At 38.8% G+C, this 20396-nt stretch overlaps 1 protein-coding gene across 1 annotated transcript in view; it reads left to right on the top strand.

Moving 5' to 3' along the window:
- Positions 1 to 20396, top strand: part of LOC306981663 (ephrin-A5b-like) — a 276183-nt gene that overhangs the window by 152695 nt on the left and 103092 nt on the right. The window contains exon 2 of the mRNA XM_079581291.1: positions 3848 to 4057. Within this exon, the coding sequence (XP_079437417.1) occupies positions 3909 to 4057 (149 nt within the window). The 5' untranslated portion in view covers positions 3848 to 3908. The remainder of the gene's footprint in view (positions 1 to 3847; positions 4058 to 20396) is intronic.

The following is a 20396-nucleotide window of genomic DNA, read 5'->3' as shown; positions in this document are numbered from 1 at the left end:
GGTGACCAAAGCTGGGAGGCGTCTCCAGGAGGTGGGGGCGTTCCTAGGAGGACTCAGGCAAACCTATCCCTAAAATGGCCGCCATCAGAGTTTTTACAGATTACTCAAATATACGTGAATGTGCCAAGGCAACACTTCAGGCATGTTTTTAATGAGGGAATGACAGAATAACATGATGGAAAGCTTGAAAAAGTCAATTTTGCATAATACCCCCCCTTTAAATCATCCCACACAATTTAAACCTCAAAAAGTAACATTTATTGTTGCAAACTAAGCTTTAATAAAGGTGTGTGGCACAGTTGAAACCTCTAAAACACACTCAGGTGACTGTTTAAAGCACTGACCCCCGATCTGTAGCCCTGCACGCTGTTCAAATGTCAATGCGGCGCTCAGAGAAGAGAGTTTGGACACCTATTTATCTCAATAACATGGGGGTGGTGTTATATCCATGTCAGCTCCCGCCATGAGGAAGCGCTTTCCTTGGCTCAGACAGTGATTTCAAAACAGATTTGTTCCTGATTCACAGTGAGCTGCTGGGGCAGGGGTGATACTGTGTGTGTGAATGAGAACAGAGGGTGAGGAGTGTGGGAGAGGATTTACTACATCATGCAATCTTAAATGTCACACTGGAGAGAGACCATGCAGCTGTGAGCAGTGTGACAAGACCTTTACTCTGTCACCCAACCACAAAGACCACATGAAAATAAGGATTCCAGCTGTGATGAGTGAAAGTCATAAAGCCGTATGAGTGTGAGCAGTGTGGGACAACATTCAGTTAGTCACAGCATCTTGAATGTCACATGAGAATCCACACTGGAGAGAGGCCTTACAGATGTGAGCAGTGTGAGAAGACCTTTACTTACTACACTGACAGAGACACATTCACTGCCCGACTTTACTGCACAGAATACTCATACTAACACTACACTCACTGTGTACCTGATCTTCTGGGGATTCGCTGTAGAACTTGCAGGTCTTCACTTCACCTCTTTATCAAATGATTCTCACTCGTCTGATCAATGATTAGCTTCCATTTGGAAAAACCTCTTCTGCATAATAATAAAAGTCATAAATAAGCTTTAACACTTAAGTATGTTGTAGCCACACGCTAAAAAGCGGGACAAATATATGACAGTCGGGTTCTCCAGCGGTGGACTTTGTTCCACCTGCCCCTTGGCTCCACCACCAGGGCTGTCAACTCTCACGCTCTCGCTATAAGAGACACACATTTCAGTGATTTGAGTGTCTTCACACGGCCTCATGCCACACTCGTCATGTCTCACGCTCAACCAAAATATATTCCTGACTTTTAGCATTGAGCGGCTGCAAATGCTTTGTTTTCCTATTTTTGTGTCTGTCAGGGGCTCCTTTGCTCCTAAATCATGTGTGTACAGTGGGTCAAAGTATTTGGTCAGTTCCCCGGAGACTTCTATTGGGTTTGGGCAAAATACCTTTTAGCCCAACTGTACATACATGATTTAGGAGCAAAGGAGCCCCTGACAGACACAAAAATATGAAAATAAAGCATTTGCAGCCGCTCGTTGCTAAAAGTATATGTATGTATGTACTCCAGTTCAAATGATCTCTACAAGTTGGACTAAAATGGCCTAAAATAGACACAGGACTACACAGCGAACAACCAGAGGAAGCTTGTTTTTGGCGAATATGCTGCTGTGAGAGAAGACTGGAAACATGAGCATATCATAAGGATCTGTGATTGACAAGCCTGAGTCACCTTACAGGTAAACAGCCGTCTCCCTCCCCTGCTCCCCCCTCTGTGCTGGAGGCAGGGCCAGGGCCGAGTGTGGGAGCGTATTGGAGTGTCTGTGCTGTTCCTAACTCCTCACCCCTTGACCCTAGCTCCCTGATCGGAGGGGACGGCAAGTAACAGGCTAAACCACGGGTGCCCAAAGTATACGACCCTCAAGACAATATTTTTATTTCAACTTGAAAGGTCCTATATCATGCAAAATCGACTTTGGAGCTTTTAGCCATGTTGTATTTTGGCTTCATTCACACAGTTCTCAGAAATCCTCCTGAATCCTGGGTTTTTTTTCGTCCTAGTGTCAAACAGGAAGATCACAACTTCTGTAATGTAAAGCCGTATGGCCTGATTTTAATTTATAAAACAGCTATAAAAATAAAAAACACTTCCAGGTCAGGGCAGAAAACGCAAAACAAACGCACCCCTGAGCGTCTGAACAGACGTCATGTTTGCACTGAAGGATGTGAAGATGGAGCTCTTTCTAACCTACTCTGGACACGCCTGTTCTTTATTCTTACCTAACGATCATGTCACGGAGAAAAGTGCGTTTGGCTACGAGAGGAGCAGGACTTTTTTCAACCTTCTAAATAAGAGGCCACTCGCTACAATTTGGAATTTCTTTCTGGGATTCAGCGACTTTCACCAAAATACTGTTTTTCTGTGACTGTCTCTGATGGATGTTTGGGGAACCTTCACCAGAATCAAAGTGGATTAACTTTTATAACCAACGCGAGTCCCATAATGTAAACAGCGATGGACCAGAGGGTGAGTCAATCCAAGCGCGGGTTAGCATGTGTGTGTTAGCTTGTGTGTGTTAGCATATTAGCTTGTGTGTTAGCATATTAGCTTGTGTGTTAGCATATTAGCTTGTGTGTTAGCATATTAGCATGTGTGTTAGCATATTAGCTTGTGTGTTAGCATATTAGCTTGTGTGTTAGCATATTAGCATGTGTGTGTTAGCTTGTGTGTGTTAGCATATTAGCTTGTGTGTTAGCATATTAGCTTGTGTGTTAGCATATTAGCTTGTGTGTTAGCATATTAGCATGTGTGTTAGCATATTAGCTTGTGTGTTAGCATATTAGCATGTGTGTTAGCATATTAGCATGTGTGTTAGCCATTTATGAAGCTGTGTTGCAGATGTCAACTCCGTATAACTGCATCGTGAAGTATCTTCACTTATTGCTGTTTATTTATATTACGGTAAAGTATGAGCGGAGAGAGGGGGCGGAGTTAACTGAATCGAAGCGTTGTGTCTTCCGGGTTTGAAAAATACCTCCAGAAAAACTTATATTTATCACAAAAATGAGTTCTTCATAGTGGTAGAAGTACAATATATCATATACATGCCTATACTTAACTAAACTGGAATGGCTAAAATAGCAGGTACAGATCCTTTAATGTTACTCTTAGAGACACGCAGAGTATGAACCAAATATTTACTCACATACTTTATGTTAATAATTTTACTCAAGTGGACAAACAAGTAGGTAATTCACATAATTACTCAAGAGGAGAGAGAGAGAGTGAGGGAGAGGGGGAGAGAGAGGAGCTGAGGGGGAAAAGGGAGGGAGAGACGGGGGAGTTGGAGGGAGAGGGTGAGCGACTGGGAGAGAGAGAGAGAGAGAGAGAGAGAGAGAGAGAGGGAGAGAGAGAGAGAGAGAGAGAGAGAGAGGGGAGGGGGGAAAGGGGGCGGTAGAGCTGTCCCTCCAGCCTGGTTCACTTCACCCTGAGCAGGCGGAGAGTCCACATCGTCCCGCAGCTGCTTAGGCTCTCTGTAACTTCCTACTGACGCTCGGAGCTTCAGACTTTTCGCGCTGCGTTCGAGCATTTACGCAGTATTTACGCAGTATTTACGCAGCATTTACGCCGTCACCGCCGGAGACGCGCGCGTAAAAAGCGATCGCGCCTTTACTTTTGGATCGGATCTAGCGTTTGTTTTTCTTCTCTTAAACTCAGCGAAAGCCAGTTATGGGAAAGGAGCGAAACATCTGATCATCAGCGCAGAAAAACAAAAAAAAAGAAGAAGAAGAAGAAGGAGTTTGGCACGGGAGCGGACAGGGGGGGAGAGCCGCGGCGCGCAAGAGGAGCCGCTCGCAGCCGCAAAGCGACGCCGGCGCGCGGGGCAGCGCTTGGGGGGGGAAACATGCCGCAGGTGGTGCCGTCGGTGGCGGACATGCTGCTGGTGCTCTTCGTGCTCGTGCTGGCGGAGGTGGCGTGCGTGCGCGGCCAGGACCCGGCCTCCAAGCTGGTGTCGGACCGATACGTGGTCTACTGGAACCGAACCAACCCCAGGTAGGAGGGGACGGCGGGGTGCGTGGGACCCCGGGAGATGGCGGTGGTCACGGGGGGGTTGTGGTGCTGGATGTGATGGGACAGGCTGCGCTACGGGCTTGTTTGGTTTACGACTGGTGAGTGCGCGCGTGACGATCTGGGTTAGTAACTTGAGGGGTTCCCAAACTTTACAGAGGCCACGCGCACAGGCATAATCAAGCAAAAACAAAAAGGAAATCCCTAAACCTCTTAACTCCCGCCTGAACCGAGAGCATTTTCTTCAGTTCAGCTTTACCCAAATCCTGTAGGCCAGTGGAACGCCTCATTTGAAAGCTAAGATCTACAGAACTCATCTAAATGGATCTTTTTCCTCACGTCATCAGATTTATTTATTTTTGGGGGGGTATTCAACTCATTTTTGTAACTGTTTTGTAATTTTTTTTTTACTTCATTTTCTTCACTTTTTCATAAATGTTTGTCTTTTTTTTGGTCAAATGTTTGTACATTTTTTGTGCCATTTTTGTCACATTTGTCATTTTTTTGGTCAAATTTTTTTGTCATTTTTTCGTCACTGTTTTTCACATTTTTGTCATTATTTTGTGACATTTTTGTGGCATTTTTGGCACTTTTTCATACATTTTTGTCATTTTTTGGTCAAATGTTTGTACATTTTTTGTGCCATTTTTGTCACAGTTGTCATTTTTTGGTCACATTTTTTGTCATTTTTTCGTCACTGTTTTGTAATTGTGTTTTTTCTTCATTTTTTTTTCTCTTTTTGTCACATTTTTGTCATTTTTTTGTCACATTTTTTTGTCATTTTTCCGTCAATTTCCGTCACTGTTTTGTAGGTTTTTTTTCTTCATTTTTTCCCACTTTTTTGTCACATCTTCATCATTGTTTTCGTCTCAGTTCTGTCTCTATTTTCACAGCTTTTTTTCCAGAAGCTTTTGGACTGGGGTAAAGCCAAACTGGAGAAAATGTGCTCGGTTCAGGCGGGAGTTAAAGGGTTAAAGGCCCTATACCTTTTTCATTACTATCGCAAACAATGACAGAGGAAGACACTAAATTAAACTGTGAGTTGCAGCGTCCCAATTCCGCACGGGGACGAGTTTATCGTTACATTTCACAGCTTTTCAGGGTCTCAGTTCTTGAAATTGCTACAAATGCTTCTTAAATAGATGCATAGATGTCTGAGTTTATACAACGCTAAAGGAGGATTAAAAAGTCATTCCATTACTAGGAAAGGAAAGTCAGCTACAGTGCCTTTAATGTAAAATAAAATGGCAGCACTAGGCCTATCAATAAACAAAGCATAGATTCATGAATTGAGGTCGAAGTAACGAAGTAAACAAGGTGTCCTGGAACACATCACTAAAGCAGATTTAACCCTTTAACTCCCACCTGAACCAAGCACATTTTCTCCAGCTTTACCCCAATGGAAATGTGACGGAAAAAAGTGCGAAAACATAGACAAAATTTATGAAAAATGACAAAAATGTGACAAAAAAATGGATAAAAAATGGACGAAAAAATGACAAAAAATGGATAAAAAATGGGCCAATAAATGACAAAAATGCGACAAAAAATTGATTTAAAAAATGGACCAAAAAATGACAAAAATGCGACAGAAAATGACCAAAATGTGACAAAATGTTAGAAAAAAATACAAAAAAATTACAAAAATGTGACAAAAAATGTCAAAAAAAATTTAAAAAATTGAAGAAAAAATGACAAATAATTGATTAAAAAATGGACCAAAAAATGACCAAAATGTGACAAAATGTTAGAAAAAAATACAAAAAAATGACAAAAATGTTAGAAAAAATGTCAAAAATGTGTTAAAAAATTGAAGAAAAAATGGCAAATAATTGATTAAAAAATGGACCAAAAAAATGACAAAAATGTGACAGAAAATGACAAAAATGTGACAGAAAATGACAAAAATGTGACATAAAAATGTCAAAAATGTGTTAAAAAATTGAAGAAAAAATGACAAATAATTGATTAAAAAATGGACCAAAAAAGGACAAAAATATGACAGAAAATGACAAAAATGTGACAAAATGTTAGAAAAAAATACAAAAACATGATAAAAATTTGACAAAAAAATTACTAAAATTTGACAAAAAAAGACAAAAATGTGACGAAAAAATTTCAAAAATTTGTTAAACAATTGACGAAAAATGACCAAAAAATGATTAAAAAATGGACAAAAAATGTGACCGAAAATGACAAAAATGTGACAAAATGTTAGAAAAAAAGTTACAAAAATGAGTTGAACACCCAACAAAAAAATGATGGAAAAAAAAAATCTGATGACGTGAGGAAAAAGATCCTCTCGGTTCAGGCGGGAGTTAAGAGGTTAATATGCAGAGAAGATTGGGTTTCTATAAAAATATATATACTGTGCACATGGCACCACTCTGACCCCTATATTTGTCCCGAACAAAACGATGAACCACAAGCTTCCCGAACCCAAGTAAACTCTGAAGTTTGACCCTTTCTGGGTGTCAGCAGCTCCCAGGGCTGAGCCTATACGGACAAACACCTCAAAGGGTGTAGTGAAAGTGGAAGTCATGTGACCCGGGACAGATGTGAGAAAATATAGATTACATGAAGGTCAGCACTGAAGCGTTTCATTTGGTCTTTGGGCCCCAAAATCACACACAAATAGAAGTAGATCACACAATATTGTTATCTGGAAAGTTAGGACACAATAGTTCACATTTTATGCATTATTACGTTGTTTTTTACTGGCTTAAATGCAACAAATCTATGCATTTATCATTTGTTAAGAATTAAGAACAGATTAAGCTGATATTCCACAAGTTCGGTAAAACAATTGATCAAATAAATACTGGAAATTGCATCAAAACAATGTGCTTGGGACCAGAATTTTGCATTTTTGTATGAATTTATGGCACAAACGACCCAGAAATGTTGATTTAACGCCGACTTGAAACAACTGTGACTTGATTTTGGCACCAGTTCCTTTAACCGCTCAGAAAACTGGGGAATCACTGGTGGTAAATCTAGCTTTACTGGCAAAGTGGGACGTTATCTAGATAAGTGGGACGGCCCGGGGACAGAGGTCTGCGCAGAGGGCCGTGCAGAGCTGAGCCAGGTTTCAATTCATGCTCCACAAAAGTTCAAACTTTTTTCACAGATTTTCTCACAATATTGTCACTTAAATTGTCACGTGCTTTTTTTATTTTATTTCCACGAATGCAAAGAATCTCAGCGTATTTCATTTTGTGTGATTCGTAAACTTTCAATCAATCAGGAGAACGGGGGGAACTTTGATATTTCAAACTACGTTGTCCACGACTGGAAACTTTTGAGCCCAAAGAGACCATAGTTTTTTGTGTTTTTGACAAAAGTATGCAATACAAATAGTCTTTTTTAATGCCTCCTGGAAACCCTGTGTTTGAACTTGTTGAGAAATGTTGTTTGACCCTCACCTTCTTTTGGCTATGTGTGGGTTTTTGTTATTTTGAGATCATTAACTTCTTCCCGACTTCTTGACGTCAGCCGGACACAAATGGCCTTAAGGTGAGACACTGCAGGCGAATAGGGAAAAAATGTATATTTACAGATATCAATTTGAAACTTTTGCTGTCGATCACTGGCATAAATGTAAGAATAAAATACATGGCAAGTTTTCTGTCATTTTATCTTTTCATATAAGAACAAGGTGCTTTATGCCTAAAAATGCCCCAAATTTCCCATCTTTTCGGCGACGAAATCTGAATAATGGATAGAGCTACATTCAAATGTGTGGTTTCATTTTATTGGTAAATGAGTTACTAAGACTTTCTCAGAGCGGATTTTGGATCTATTGTTTAGCTTTAAAATAATCAGTTTTTTAGTGGAAAATGTTGTAAAAATGTAATTTTCACCTTATTTTTTGACATTCAAAACTCAATAAATGGGGCTTAAGGGATTAAATAATAAAAAATCCCTCTGAAAAAATCTTCCAAATATTGTTCAGTCCAAGGCTGGAAAATGTGAAGTCTTTAGGTCCGACTGACGTGGACATAGTGTCGCCACAATGAAAGAAAAATGTGTTTTGAGAAAAAGGCCCTTGAAATTGCATTCTCCCATATAAGTCTATGGGAGAACATTGAATCAGCGCAATATTTAAACATGTTATTGTGAAGATTAGTCATATTTTCTGTTTCCGGGTGAAAGCTTGTATGTTCAGAGACCAATTTGGCCCAAAACCTGAAAACTAAAAAAATTGAGTTTTGCCTGTAGTGTCTCCCCTTAAAGGAATAGGCCACTGTTTTTTCCATACTGAGATATGTTCTTACCTGAGCTTAGACGAGTTCATGTGTCCCTGTCTGGTCTTCACGCGTGCCCTCAGTCACCTAAACACAGCGCAGACGGCGTTAGCATTTAGCCTCTCCTCCTCTCCGATGATATGAAGATAGAAGCTACCAAGCTCTTCCACGTTTTACCTATTTAAATATGTTTACGTGAAGTGTTACACTGTAAAGTATAATTACACAAAATTAAACAATGTGGATTTTCTAAGCGGATAAAAGGGGGGACTATATTGTAAGGAGTAATAATACCAGGAGTACTTCGACATCCGCGCAGTAATATCTTCACTTTACATATCTGAGTATGTAAAAAACTAGTGGTGGGCCGTTATCGGCGTTAACGTGCTGCGTTAACGCGAGACTCTTATCGGGCGATAAAAAAAAAAAAATTGCCGTTAATCTATTCTCAAAGCTGGGTTGGGAGCTGGGTCTATACTTACTTACTTACTTTTCTGATCAAATCCAAAGAAATATGTCCCGTATCTTCGTGTTGTCGACGTTTATCTCCATTTTGACAGAACTATCGCCAGGTTGAAGCTCCTTTTCCTCCTTTTTTGTCACATTTTTGTCATTTTTTCATCCATTTTTTATCAAATTTTTGACCTTTTTTTTGTCACATTTTTGTAATTTCTTCGTCACGTTTTTGTCATTTTTTGTCACATTTTTGTCATTTTTTGTCACATTTTTGGTAATTTCTTCGTCAATTTTTTGCCAATTTCTTGTGACATTTTTGCCACTTTTTCATCCATTTTTCGTCCCTTTTTTGTCAACGTTTTCTCACTTTTTTGTCACATTTCCATCATTGTTTTCGTCTCAGTTTTTGTCGCTATTTTCACACCTTTTTTCCAGAAGCTTTTGTACTGGGGTAAAGCCAAACTGGAGAAAACGTGCTCGGTTCAGGCGGGAGTTAAGGGGTTAAGATAATTCTGTGTCATTGCATTTGTATCTTGGATTAGCTCAAACCGACTCAAATTCAACATAGAAGAACTTTAATTCAAGCAATTTTAAGTCATTTATCTCATATAAGATGGTCGTTTTTCGCTCTGTTCGAAACCCTAAAAAATGAGCCACGCTCCTCGGACTCTGTTGTGGTCATAATGTTGTGGCTGACGGCAGTGGAGGCCTTTTCTCATGCTAACGGCGGAGTGGAGCCTTCTAGTGCGAGCCCGCTCCTGTGTGAGGGGCATTGTTCCCCCTCTCAAAGCACTTCTTTTCATGTGGAGACGTCGACGGCTTTCAAATGGCCTGCTTTACGACCGGGTTTTTGTTTCCGAGAGAATGCGGGAAATGTCTCCGGGATTCTCCCACCCCTCCGGCCAAACCTGAGCGAGGCTATACCTGGAACAAGGATCTCCAACCGGGCAACAGATTGTGTTTATGTGCTATATGATGTGTACAATGAACATGCAATACTTGAGATAGTCTGTCCTTGGCACGTATTCTACTTGTACATGTAAGGTACAAAGTGTTATACAAGACGTATAACAGTATCAGTTCATGACGCTTGGCCTAGTTCTCTCCAGCTTACAAGAAAACATGTAGTTAACAATAAAACAAATTAACCTCTTGACTCCCGCCTGAACCGAGAACATTTTCTCCAGTTCAGCTTTACACAAATCCTGTAGGCCAGTGTAACACCTCATTTGAAAGCTAAGATCTACAAAACTCATCGAAATGGATCTTTTTTTTTGGGTGTTCAACTCATTTTGTAACTTTTTTGTCATTTTTTAAATCCATTTTTTGTCAATTTTTTTTGACATTTTTGTCACAGTTATGTCATTTTTTTTAACCAATTTTTTTCAACCAATTTTTTTGTCATTTTTTTCCACATTTTTTAGTCATTTTTTGGTCATTTTTGTCACATTTTTGTCATTTTTTTGTCATTTTTTTTGTCATTTTTTTGTTATTTTTGTCACATTTTTGTCACATTTTTGTCATTTTTTTTAACCAATTTTTTTGTCATTTTTTTCCACATTTTTTAGTCATTTTTTGGTCATTTTTGTCACATTTTTGTCACATTTTTGTCATTTTTTTGTCATTTTTTTGTCATTTTTTTGTTATTTTTTAGGTAATTTATTTTCTTTTTTTTGTCATTTCTTTGTCACTTTTTTGTCAACGTTTTCTCACTTTTTGGTCATTTTTTTAAATCAATTTTTTGTCACTTTTTTGTCATATTTTTTGTCATTTTTTCGTCACTTTTTTGTCAACGTTTTCTCACTTTTTTTGTCATTTTTGAATCAATTTTTTGTCATTTTTGGGTCATATTTTTTTGTCATTTTTTATTTATTTCTTTTGTAATTTTTTGTCACATTTTTGTCATTTTTTCGTCACATTTTTGTCAAAGTTTTCTCACTTTTTTGTCACATTTCCATCATTGTTTTCGTCTCAGTTCTGTCGCTATTTTCACACCTTTTTTTCCCAGAAGCTTTTGGACTTGGGGTAAAGCCAAACTGGAGAAAATGTGCTCGGTTCAGGTGGGAGTTAAGCGATTCTCCATTTTGTATAGCAAGAAGAGCAAATGCTTAGACTCCACCTAAGGCCCATAGTTACACAAGTGTCCTGGAACCGTAAGTTTTTTCAATTTTGGTTGAATTTTTGTCACATTTTAGTGAATTTTTGTCACATTTTTGTGAATTTTTGTCACATTTTTGTCACATTTTTGCCTCTTTCTTGCGTTTACATCCTTGTTTTCTTCTCATTTTGTGTGGCTGTTTTGGTGCTTTTTTTTTCCCAAGAAGCTTTTTTAATTAGGGTAAAGCCAAACTGGAGAAAATGGGATCCGTTCAGGTGGGAGTTAAGAGGTTAAAAGAGTAAAGACATGAGAAATTCTGACACCACTAATTTGCATCCAACAAGTTTCAGGCACTTCAGCGGTTTTGAAATGTAGATTTGAAGGAAGAAGGCACCTAAAGAGAGCCTAACATTCTCTTTTACTTGTTGGTGAGCGTTTATCGGTCAAAGATAAAAACAGCCTGAACAACATAGTGAGGATAAGCTGAAAAATAATTGGTGTTCAGATGTCAAGCTTAGATTCCCCGTGTAGCAGGTGGTCCGCAGAGCTAGGATTAGTATTTCGGGCTCTTCTGATCACATTCTAAGGCACAAAACTTTCTTTAATGCCCTCTGGGGCGGCGCTACCTTAGCCCGGGCAGCCAGAATTCACGCTTTACCTATTCTTTACGACGACGTATATCTGGGATCAGGGCTGATCTCTTCGAGTTCCCCGTGGCCATGATCGACAAGCGATCAGAGAAAAGCCTCATATGGTGCGAGTGGCAGCAGCGTGTTTTGTTAATGAGGAAGTTGGTGGTTTTAGCCCAAAGAGTGGAGAGTAACGGGACATCTATGTGGGAACTTAAGGTACAAGGAGCAGTTCCAATCAACGTTCAATAGACGGAAACAAGAAGACGATCCTCTTAGAGAAGCAGAAACATTCTTGATAAGTACAAGGCGAGACACTGCAGGTGAATAGGGAAAAAAATTATATTTACAGATATCAATTTGAAACTGTTGCTGTCGATCATTGGCATAAATGTGAGAAGAAAATACATGGCAAGTTTTCTGTCATTTTATCTTTTCATATAAGAACAAGGTGTTTTATGCCTAAAAATGCCCCAAATTTCCCATCTTTTCGTCGACGAAATCTCAATAATGGATAGAGCTGCATTCAAATTTATGGTTTCATTTTCTTGATAAATGAGTTACCAAGACTTTCTCAGAGGGGATTTAGGATTTCTTGTTTAGTTTTAAAATAAGCTGTTTTTTAGTGGAAAATTTGTAAAAAAAAATATTTTCACCTTATTTTTTGACATTCAAAACTCAATAAATGGGCCTTTAGGGATTAAATAATAAAAAATCCCTCTGAAAAAATCTTCCAAATATTGTTCAGTCCAAGGCTGGAAAATGTGAAGTCTTTAGGTCCGACTGACGTGGACATAGTGTCGCCACAATAACAGAAAAATGTGTTTTGAGAAAAAAGCCCTTGAAATTGCGTTCTCCCATATAAGTCTATGGGGGAACATTGAATCAGCGCAATATTTAAACATGTTATTGTGAAGATTAGGCATATTTTCTGTTTCCAGGTGAAAGCTTATATGTTCAGAGACCAATTTGGCCCAAAACCTGAAAACTGAAAATATTGAGTTTTACCTGTAGTGTCTCCCCTTAAAAAAGAATATTCTACATATATTGGATCGATAGAAAACTTTTCCCGATTTGAGTGGCTGTTCGCAAAGTTTCAGACTCCTCTGCTTTTGAACAGAAGCAACAAAAAAAACAGGAGTGGACGGCAGATAAGCGCACTACAAAAAGTAAATATCAAGCATCGGAATGACTTGAATTGAGGAAATGTTTCTTGTTTTGAGCGGTTTTCACTCATTTAGACACTTTTCCTGATCGGACCGAGTTTGCTTTGCTTGTTTGAGGACATTTCAGACCAGTTCTAGGGTAAATCTCGCTCGAAATCAGAAAGTAAAATTGCCAATGAGATAAGACCAATCTTCTTTCCCCATTGGCAAAGAAAATGACCTGAAATAAGGAGTAAATGTATCGAAACGAGTCAGAAACATCTCAGAACAAGTGAAATAATCCAGGACAAACGCCCAAGAACTTCTTAACTAGTCAAAACAACAAAAAATTGGATTATTATGCTCAAATCGAGATGTTTATACTGGCTCTTAAACTAAAGAGGTTGTATCCTTTGTTGTTGTTGTTTCCTACTCTGTTCTTGCTTTGCTGTTGATCAGTGTGTTGTCCATTTGTATGTCTTTGTGTGTTTCTACCATTGTAGCACAGAGGAAGGTCAGACACATGCCCGATTGATTTTAAAGTTCTTTTAATGGTTTTTAAATGTCTTCATGGTCTTGGTCCTTCTTGGTCCTCCGGCAGGGGTCTCCTAGTTATTCCTAAAGTCAACAAAAAGACTCTAATACTGTAAGTGTGTGACCTCAGACTTGCAGGTTGATGCAGAAAGTTCATTTAATCGACACAGCAGCACAATTATTGATCTAAACGGCCAGTAGTGTCAAGTTCCCTCTTGACAACCCCAACCCCGAAGAGAAAGGGCGTTTCTTGAACACCAGTCGGCCATCGAAATGAAGAATTGTCCAGCTATATCTTGTTGGCTTCAAATACCATGAATGGACAGCAGCCACAGATCAGCCAAAGTGGAGAGAGGAAACAAGCTGCTGAAAGATAAACTTTGAAGATGAGGTGGTCTACACGAGGGGTAGGGCTGCAACTAACGATTATTGTCAATTGCCAATGGGGTAAGAAAATTGGTCTTGTCTCATTGGCAATTTTTCTTTCTTGTTTCAAGCGAGATTTACCCTAGAACTGGTCTGAAATGTCCTCAAACAAGCAAAGCAAACTCGGTCCGATCAGGAAAAGTGTCTAAATGAGTGAAAACCGCTCAAAACAAGATACATTTCCTCAGTTCAAGTCGAGTAAACTAAAGGGAAATGTTTGTTGGAGGCTCTATTCATGAAATTCACACTGAACAAAACGTACACAGACCCTAACTATATAAACAAAGTAGGATTTCATCAAAAATACTACATTTTTATGTCAATTTTGATCCGTTTTAGTCTGTGTGAACCAGAAAACGATTAATCGATTACTACAATAGTTGTCGACTATTTCAATAATCGATTAGTCGTTTCAGCCCTAGTGAAATGACATTATTCCAACAGTCTTTGTCATGTTTTTTTTTTTTTTTTTTTTTTTAATTCATTCATTCACCTCAGACATAGACACAGTCACAGTATACATTGAATAAAACAAAAACATAAATAACACAACAATACCAAAATCACAATACATTTCACAGACAGATGCTTCCAGACTAAGACAAGACAAAGACAAGACAAACAAACACAAAGACAGGACATACAAGACGTACATACAAGTCCTTGACATATTTTCATAAATTCCATATTATTTTTTACATTATATTTTACATTATATTTTATATTTTACATTTTACAGTGGCTCTCAAAAAATGGGCACTCCACCAGTCTTCCTTTATTCTGTTCAACCTTATACACATTTTTAGATTTTAGATTAAGATTGTTGATCTAAATTTGTGGAATTTGGGATGGTAGTCCTGGGGCAACTGGTTTGTTGCAGGTTGCAGGTTTGGTCTTTGTCATGTTTAGTGCCTCGTTTTAGCCCGGGGTTTTTGAGGAGACGAACTAAAAAGGCAGATCGATGCATAGAGTATTTGACTTCCGCCCTCCACAGAATGTTTTTTGGCCAACTTCCTTCCTTCCTTTAAAACACAGAAGAAAAGAGTGTGTTTTGTGATTATTTGGTCTTTGTCTTACCTATTGTTAGCGTCAAGTTAACACTAGCCATTAGCTTCAATGATTTAATCAATTAAAAATCTCTCGACTATAATCTTACTTCTGATTGGATCATGTCATTACCATAAGACATAAAGTTTTACTATTCATTATGGGAAAAGAGTTAAGAATTGGCTCTCTTTAAGGCGAGACACTGCAGGCGAATAGGGGAAAATAAATACATTTACAGATATCAATTTGAAGCTTTTGCTGTCGATCACTGGCATAAATGTGAGAAAAAAATACATGGCAAGTTTTCTGTCATTTTATTTTTTCATATAAGAACAAAGTGTTTTTGTCTATACATGCCCCAAATTTCCCATCTTTTCGGCGACGAAATCTGAATAATGGATAGAGCTACATTCAAATTTATTGTTTCATTTTATTGATAAATGAGTTACCAAGACTTTTTCAGAGGGGATTTTGGATTTCTTGTTTAGTTTTAAAATAAGCTGTTTTTTAGTGGAAAAATGTGTAAAAATGTAATTTTCGCCTTATTTTTTGACATTCAAAACTCAATAAATGGGGCTTAGGGATTAAATAATAAAAAATCCTTCTGAAAAAATCTTCCAAATATTGTTCAGTCCAAGGCTGGAAAATGTGAAGTCTTTAGGTCCGACTGACGTGAACATAGTGTCGCCACAATGACAGAAAAATGTGTTTTGAGAAAAAGGCCCTTGAAATTGCGTTCTCCCATTTAAGTCTATGGGGGAACATTGAATCAGCGCAATATTTAAACATGTTATTGTGAAGATTAGGCATATTTTCTGTTTCCGGGTGAAAGCTTATATGTTCAGAGACCAATTTGGCCCAAAACCTGAAAACTGAAAAAATTGAGTTTTGCCTGTAGTGTCTCCTCTTAACAACTGGAAGACTGTCACTTGGAGAGTAAGGACTGTCCCAGCCAAGTCCATAATTCCGCATAGGAATAAAACGCAGACAAGAAACCGCCGTCGCCTGAAGAAGGTAGCATCCTGTTGCCCCACGCAGAGCCCACTCTAACCTCTCCCATCGCGATCCCCCATGTGAGTGGTTTTGTCTCGCGTCGGAACAACTAGGTCAGCGTTCGCCAAAGCCTCGGGAAATCTTGGAGAGGAGTCTCGACATATTGCGCCCGTGCTTTGCCATTGGATTGCCGTGTTCTTGCTGGCGGTCTCCACACGGCTCGGAGGGGCTGCTCGGTTGCTATGCAGACTCTCTCAAACCCGTCACCATATCCGGGCCCGCTCCCTAATCCGTACACAGTGGCGGAGAAGTTCCCTCGGTAATCTGCCTATGTGCGTTCAGGGCGGCGGGGTTGGTCGGTTGGACGGTGCCTTTTGGCGTGCGCGTGAAATCTTCATTCATGGGATGTTTGGGCGCTCGTCTGGTTGTTGCCAGGCAGAGCGTGGTGAAACCATCTTGGGGAGTCTATACAGTAGGTTCATTATACAAGTGAGCCAGCGACAATGCACACAGTGGCTCCATGTTTGTTATGTGAAGTCTTCCCATGTCTCTTACAGAACATTTAGCACTTGTCCAAAAGATTGTAACTGGACTAGGGCTTTCTAGAAAGTAACATCCTTATTTCATTTGGAGCAGGGGCCGATACAACTTAAGGCGAGACACTGCAGGCGAATAGGGAAAAAATGTATATTTACAGATATCAGTTTGAAACTGTTGCTGTCGATCACTGGCATAAATGTGAGAAGAAAACACATGGCAAGTTTTCTGTCATTTTATCTTTTCATATAAGAACAAGGTGTTTTATGCCTAAAATGCCCCAAATTTCCCATCTTTTCGGCGATGAAATTTGAATAATGGACAGAGCTACATTCAAATGTAAGGTTTCATTTTATTAATGAGTTGCCAAGACTTTCTCAGAGGGGATTTTTCTTGTTTAGTTTTAAAATAAGCTGTTTTTTAGTGTAAAAATTTGTAAAAATGTAATTTTCGCCTTATTTTTTGACATTCAAAACTCAATAAATGGGGCTTAAGGGATTAAATCATAAAAAATCCCTCTGAAAAAAACTTCCAAACATTGTTCAGTCCAAGGCTGGAAAATGTGAAGTCTTTAGGAGCTACTGACGTGGACATAGTGTCGCCACAATGACAGAAAAATGTGTTTTGAGAAAAAGGCCCTTGAAATTGCATTCTCCCATATAAGTCTATGGGGGAACATTGAATCAGCGCAATATTTAAACATGTTATTGTGAAGATTAGGCATATTTTCTGTTTCCGGGTGAAAGCTTGTATGTTCAGAGACCAATTTGGCCCAAAACCTGAAAACTGAAAAAATTGAGTCTTGCCTGTAGTGTCTCCACTTAATGGGAGAGACACAGCTTTGTAAAGAAATGTCCAAATGTTCTCCCTGGTCATTATTTGGAAGTGATTGGATTCACAAACCTGCCACATTCATCTTATGGCGGAAAGTGCTTTCATTGTTTGCAATCTTTTTGGACAGGCATGTGTAGGGCTGCAACTAGCGATTATTTTGCCATCGATTAATCTATCGAATATTTTTTACATTCAATCGCTTGGCCGTGAATGGTGTTGGAAAATTGGATTAGAAAAAAAAAGAAATGATCACATAACGCTAAAGTGGATCCGCTTGAGGACATGTTGATGGAGGAAACTTAAAGTAAATGTTTGTTGGAGGCTCTTGCGCTAATTCTGCTTCTGTTTGGAATATATTTAGGAAATTTACAATGTACAAAACACTACTGACCCTTACTATGAAAAACAAAGTAGGTTTCCATCAAAAATACTACATTTTCATGTCATTTTTGCTCTATTTGAGTCTGTTTGAACCAGAAAACGATTAATCGATTACTGAAATAGTTGTCGACTATTTCAATAATCGATTAGTCGTCGATTAATCGATTAGTCGTTTCAGAAACTAGACGCTCTAATACACCTCATGTGTGTATTATGGTGGCTCTGTGATGAACAGAAGTGAAATAAATGACGATCAAGTCTTGTAAAAAGTCAAGATCTGGACATTTCATAGATGTTACTACGTTTCTTTTCTTTTTTTGCGTAGCTAGCAGGTGTAAACCCGACACTTCTCTGGAGCATTTGACAAAGCAGAGCGGCTTCCCATGTACAGATCGAAACAGTTGGGATTTTAACGTTTCTCTGAGTTTTCAAATTGGTTCAAGGACGACTGAGAAACATCCGGGTTCTTCAATCCGAGAACCAGGCTGTTGAAAGGCGATCGATCTGTGGAGACACGCTGTCACACTTGAAGCAAATATATCCAGGCATTTGCCTCTTCCAATAACGTTGGTGCCAGAGGAGAGAGGAGGAGAGAGGAGGAGAGAGGAGGAGAGAGGAGAGAGGAGGAGAGAGAAGGAGAGAGGAGAGAGGAGGAGAGAGGAGGAGAGAGGAGGAGAGAGGAGGAGAGAGAAGGAGAGAGGAGAGAGGAGGAGAGAGGAGGAGAGAGGAGGAGAGAGGAGGAGAGAGGAGGAGGAGAGAGGAGAGAGGAGAGAGGAGGAGAGAGGAGAGAGGAGAGAGGAGGAGAGAGGAGAGAGGAGGAGAGAGGAGTTAATCAGAAAGGAGAGAGTTTGATAAAACACTAATTATATCAGAATCTAGAAAAAAATCTGTGATTTTGATCCAAACTAGCCTCTGTTTAGCTTTAGATTTCTCAGGAACCGAGGCACGTAGAATTAAACTGTTTTCACCTCCGGAGAACTTAGATTCATGTCTTTCAAACGAACATCTGTCCATAGCTATAACGTAGAATATGCTGTGATGCTACAAATATCATGAAAAATGGTCTGGATTGTTGGCACTCAACAGCTACACTGCAAAAAGACATTAACTAGACCAGTATAAACATCTCGATTTGAGCTTAATAATCCAATTTTTTGTTGTTTTGACTGGTTAAGAAGTTCTTGGGCATTTGTCCTGGATTATTTCACTTGTTCTGAGATGTTTCTGACTCGTTTCGATACATTTCGTCCTTATTTCAGGTCATTTTCTTTGCCAATGGGGAAAGAAAATTGGTCTTATCTCATTGGCAACTTTACTTTCTTATTTCAAGCGAGATTCACCCTAGAACAAACAAGCAAAGTAAACTTGGTCCGATCAGGAAAAGTGTCTAAATGAGTGAAAACCGCTCAAAACAAGAAACATTTCCTCAATTCAAGTCATTTAAGACACTGCTTGATATTTACTTTTTGTAGGGTAAATCCCCCAAACAGTGCAGCACTGACTGTGTTAAGATGGAAGTCCTTTCAATAACAACATCGATCTCATGTTTTTGAAATCGCCATCACTTTTAAACTCCTTTGAGAGAATAATTGTACCGTCGTAAACATTGTGTCAGTTTTTGTGTCAAATGAATTGACCAAATAGTGTCAGAAATATAAGCTGTAAACCGAGCCTGTTGTTATTATTACTGTTACTTTTTGAATACATTATCACCACATGACGCCAAAGCGCGGCCTTCAGACCAGCTTTTATCGAGCTTCTTGCTCAGTGGGAACGCATCGCCAGAGAGATGGTACTTTTTACTGCACGTTTCAGTGTTTCACTTCTAAACATGTGGGTTTACTTTGTTGATATATTAGTGACAAAGATTTGTTCAGATGGATTTGGGATCTTGTTTAGTTTTTGAAAGGCTGTTTATAAGAGAAGAAAATATGCTTAAAAAATGTCTTCAAAGCTCAATAAATCCTCATATCATATAAAGCCTCATATCGACCACATCAAAGGTAAAGTTAGTAGTTAGTTAGTTAGTTAGTTAGTTAGTTAGTTAGTTAGTTAGTTAGTTAGCTAGTTAGTTAGTGAAAAATAAGTTGGTGCCAAAACATATTCAAAACAAATGTATGTTAATCACAGACAGTAACAACAGAAGAAAGGGCCATTTCTGGGTTTCATATTCACACACTTCACAAAAACAAAAGGGGTTTCTTGTAAAAGGGATCAGTTTATGGAATTCTTTGGACGTTGTTCATGTAACACAATCACTCAATTCAATCAAATGTATAAAAAAAAATGGACTTGGAAAATACGAAGGCAACGGAACATAAGAACTAATGTTGACAAATTTGAAACAGTCATTGATTTAGATGCAAACTATTGTTGTACCTTGATATAGGCTAAAACAAATCAAAAACGGGAGAGCCTTTTGTTCAGAGCCGGCTCAGATTTTGGAAGATGTTGTTGTTATTATTGTGTCCGTAATAACGCCATGGCTGAATATAAAAATGTGAACTGAACTGAACCGAAATCAGGTAGGAATTAGATAGTAAAGAGTCTTGGAGCTGCTGTCTCCCTCAAAGGAAATGACCATATTTGGACTACAGCAAGGCAAGGCAAGGCAAGTTTATTTGTAGAGCACAATTCATACACAAGGCAATTCAAAGTGCTTCACAGTTGCAGAAATATAAGAAAAACAAATACAATCAATAAAAACATCAACATAGAATTAATCAATTACAGTAAGAGGCAAGAGTGTAGATGAAATACTTTCAGTTATAGGCCTGTTTAAGTCTTGTTTTGACTCACTCTGTCTTGAGCTCTATTTTTAAGTCTTGTTTGGACTCGCTCTGTCTTGAGCACTATTTCACTCTGTCTTGAGCACTATTTTTAAGTCTTGTTTTGACTCGCTCTGTCTTGAGCACTATTTTCAAGTCTTGTTTGGACTCACTCTGTCTTGAGCTCTATTTTCAAGTCTTGTTTGGACTCGCTCTGTCTTGAGCACTA

This window comes from Gobius niger (assembly GCF_951799975.1).
Source record: "Gobius niger genome assembly, chromosome: 22".
Taxonomy (NCBI): domain Eukaryota; kingdom Metazoa; phylum Chordata; class Actinopteri; order Gobiiformes; family Gobiidae; genus Gobius; species Gobius niger.
This window is presented reverse-complemented; position numbering and strand designations above follow the sequence as displayed.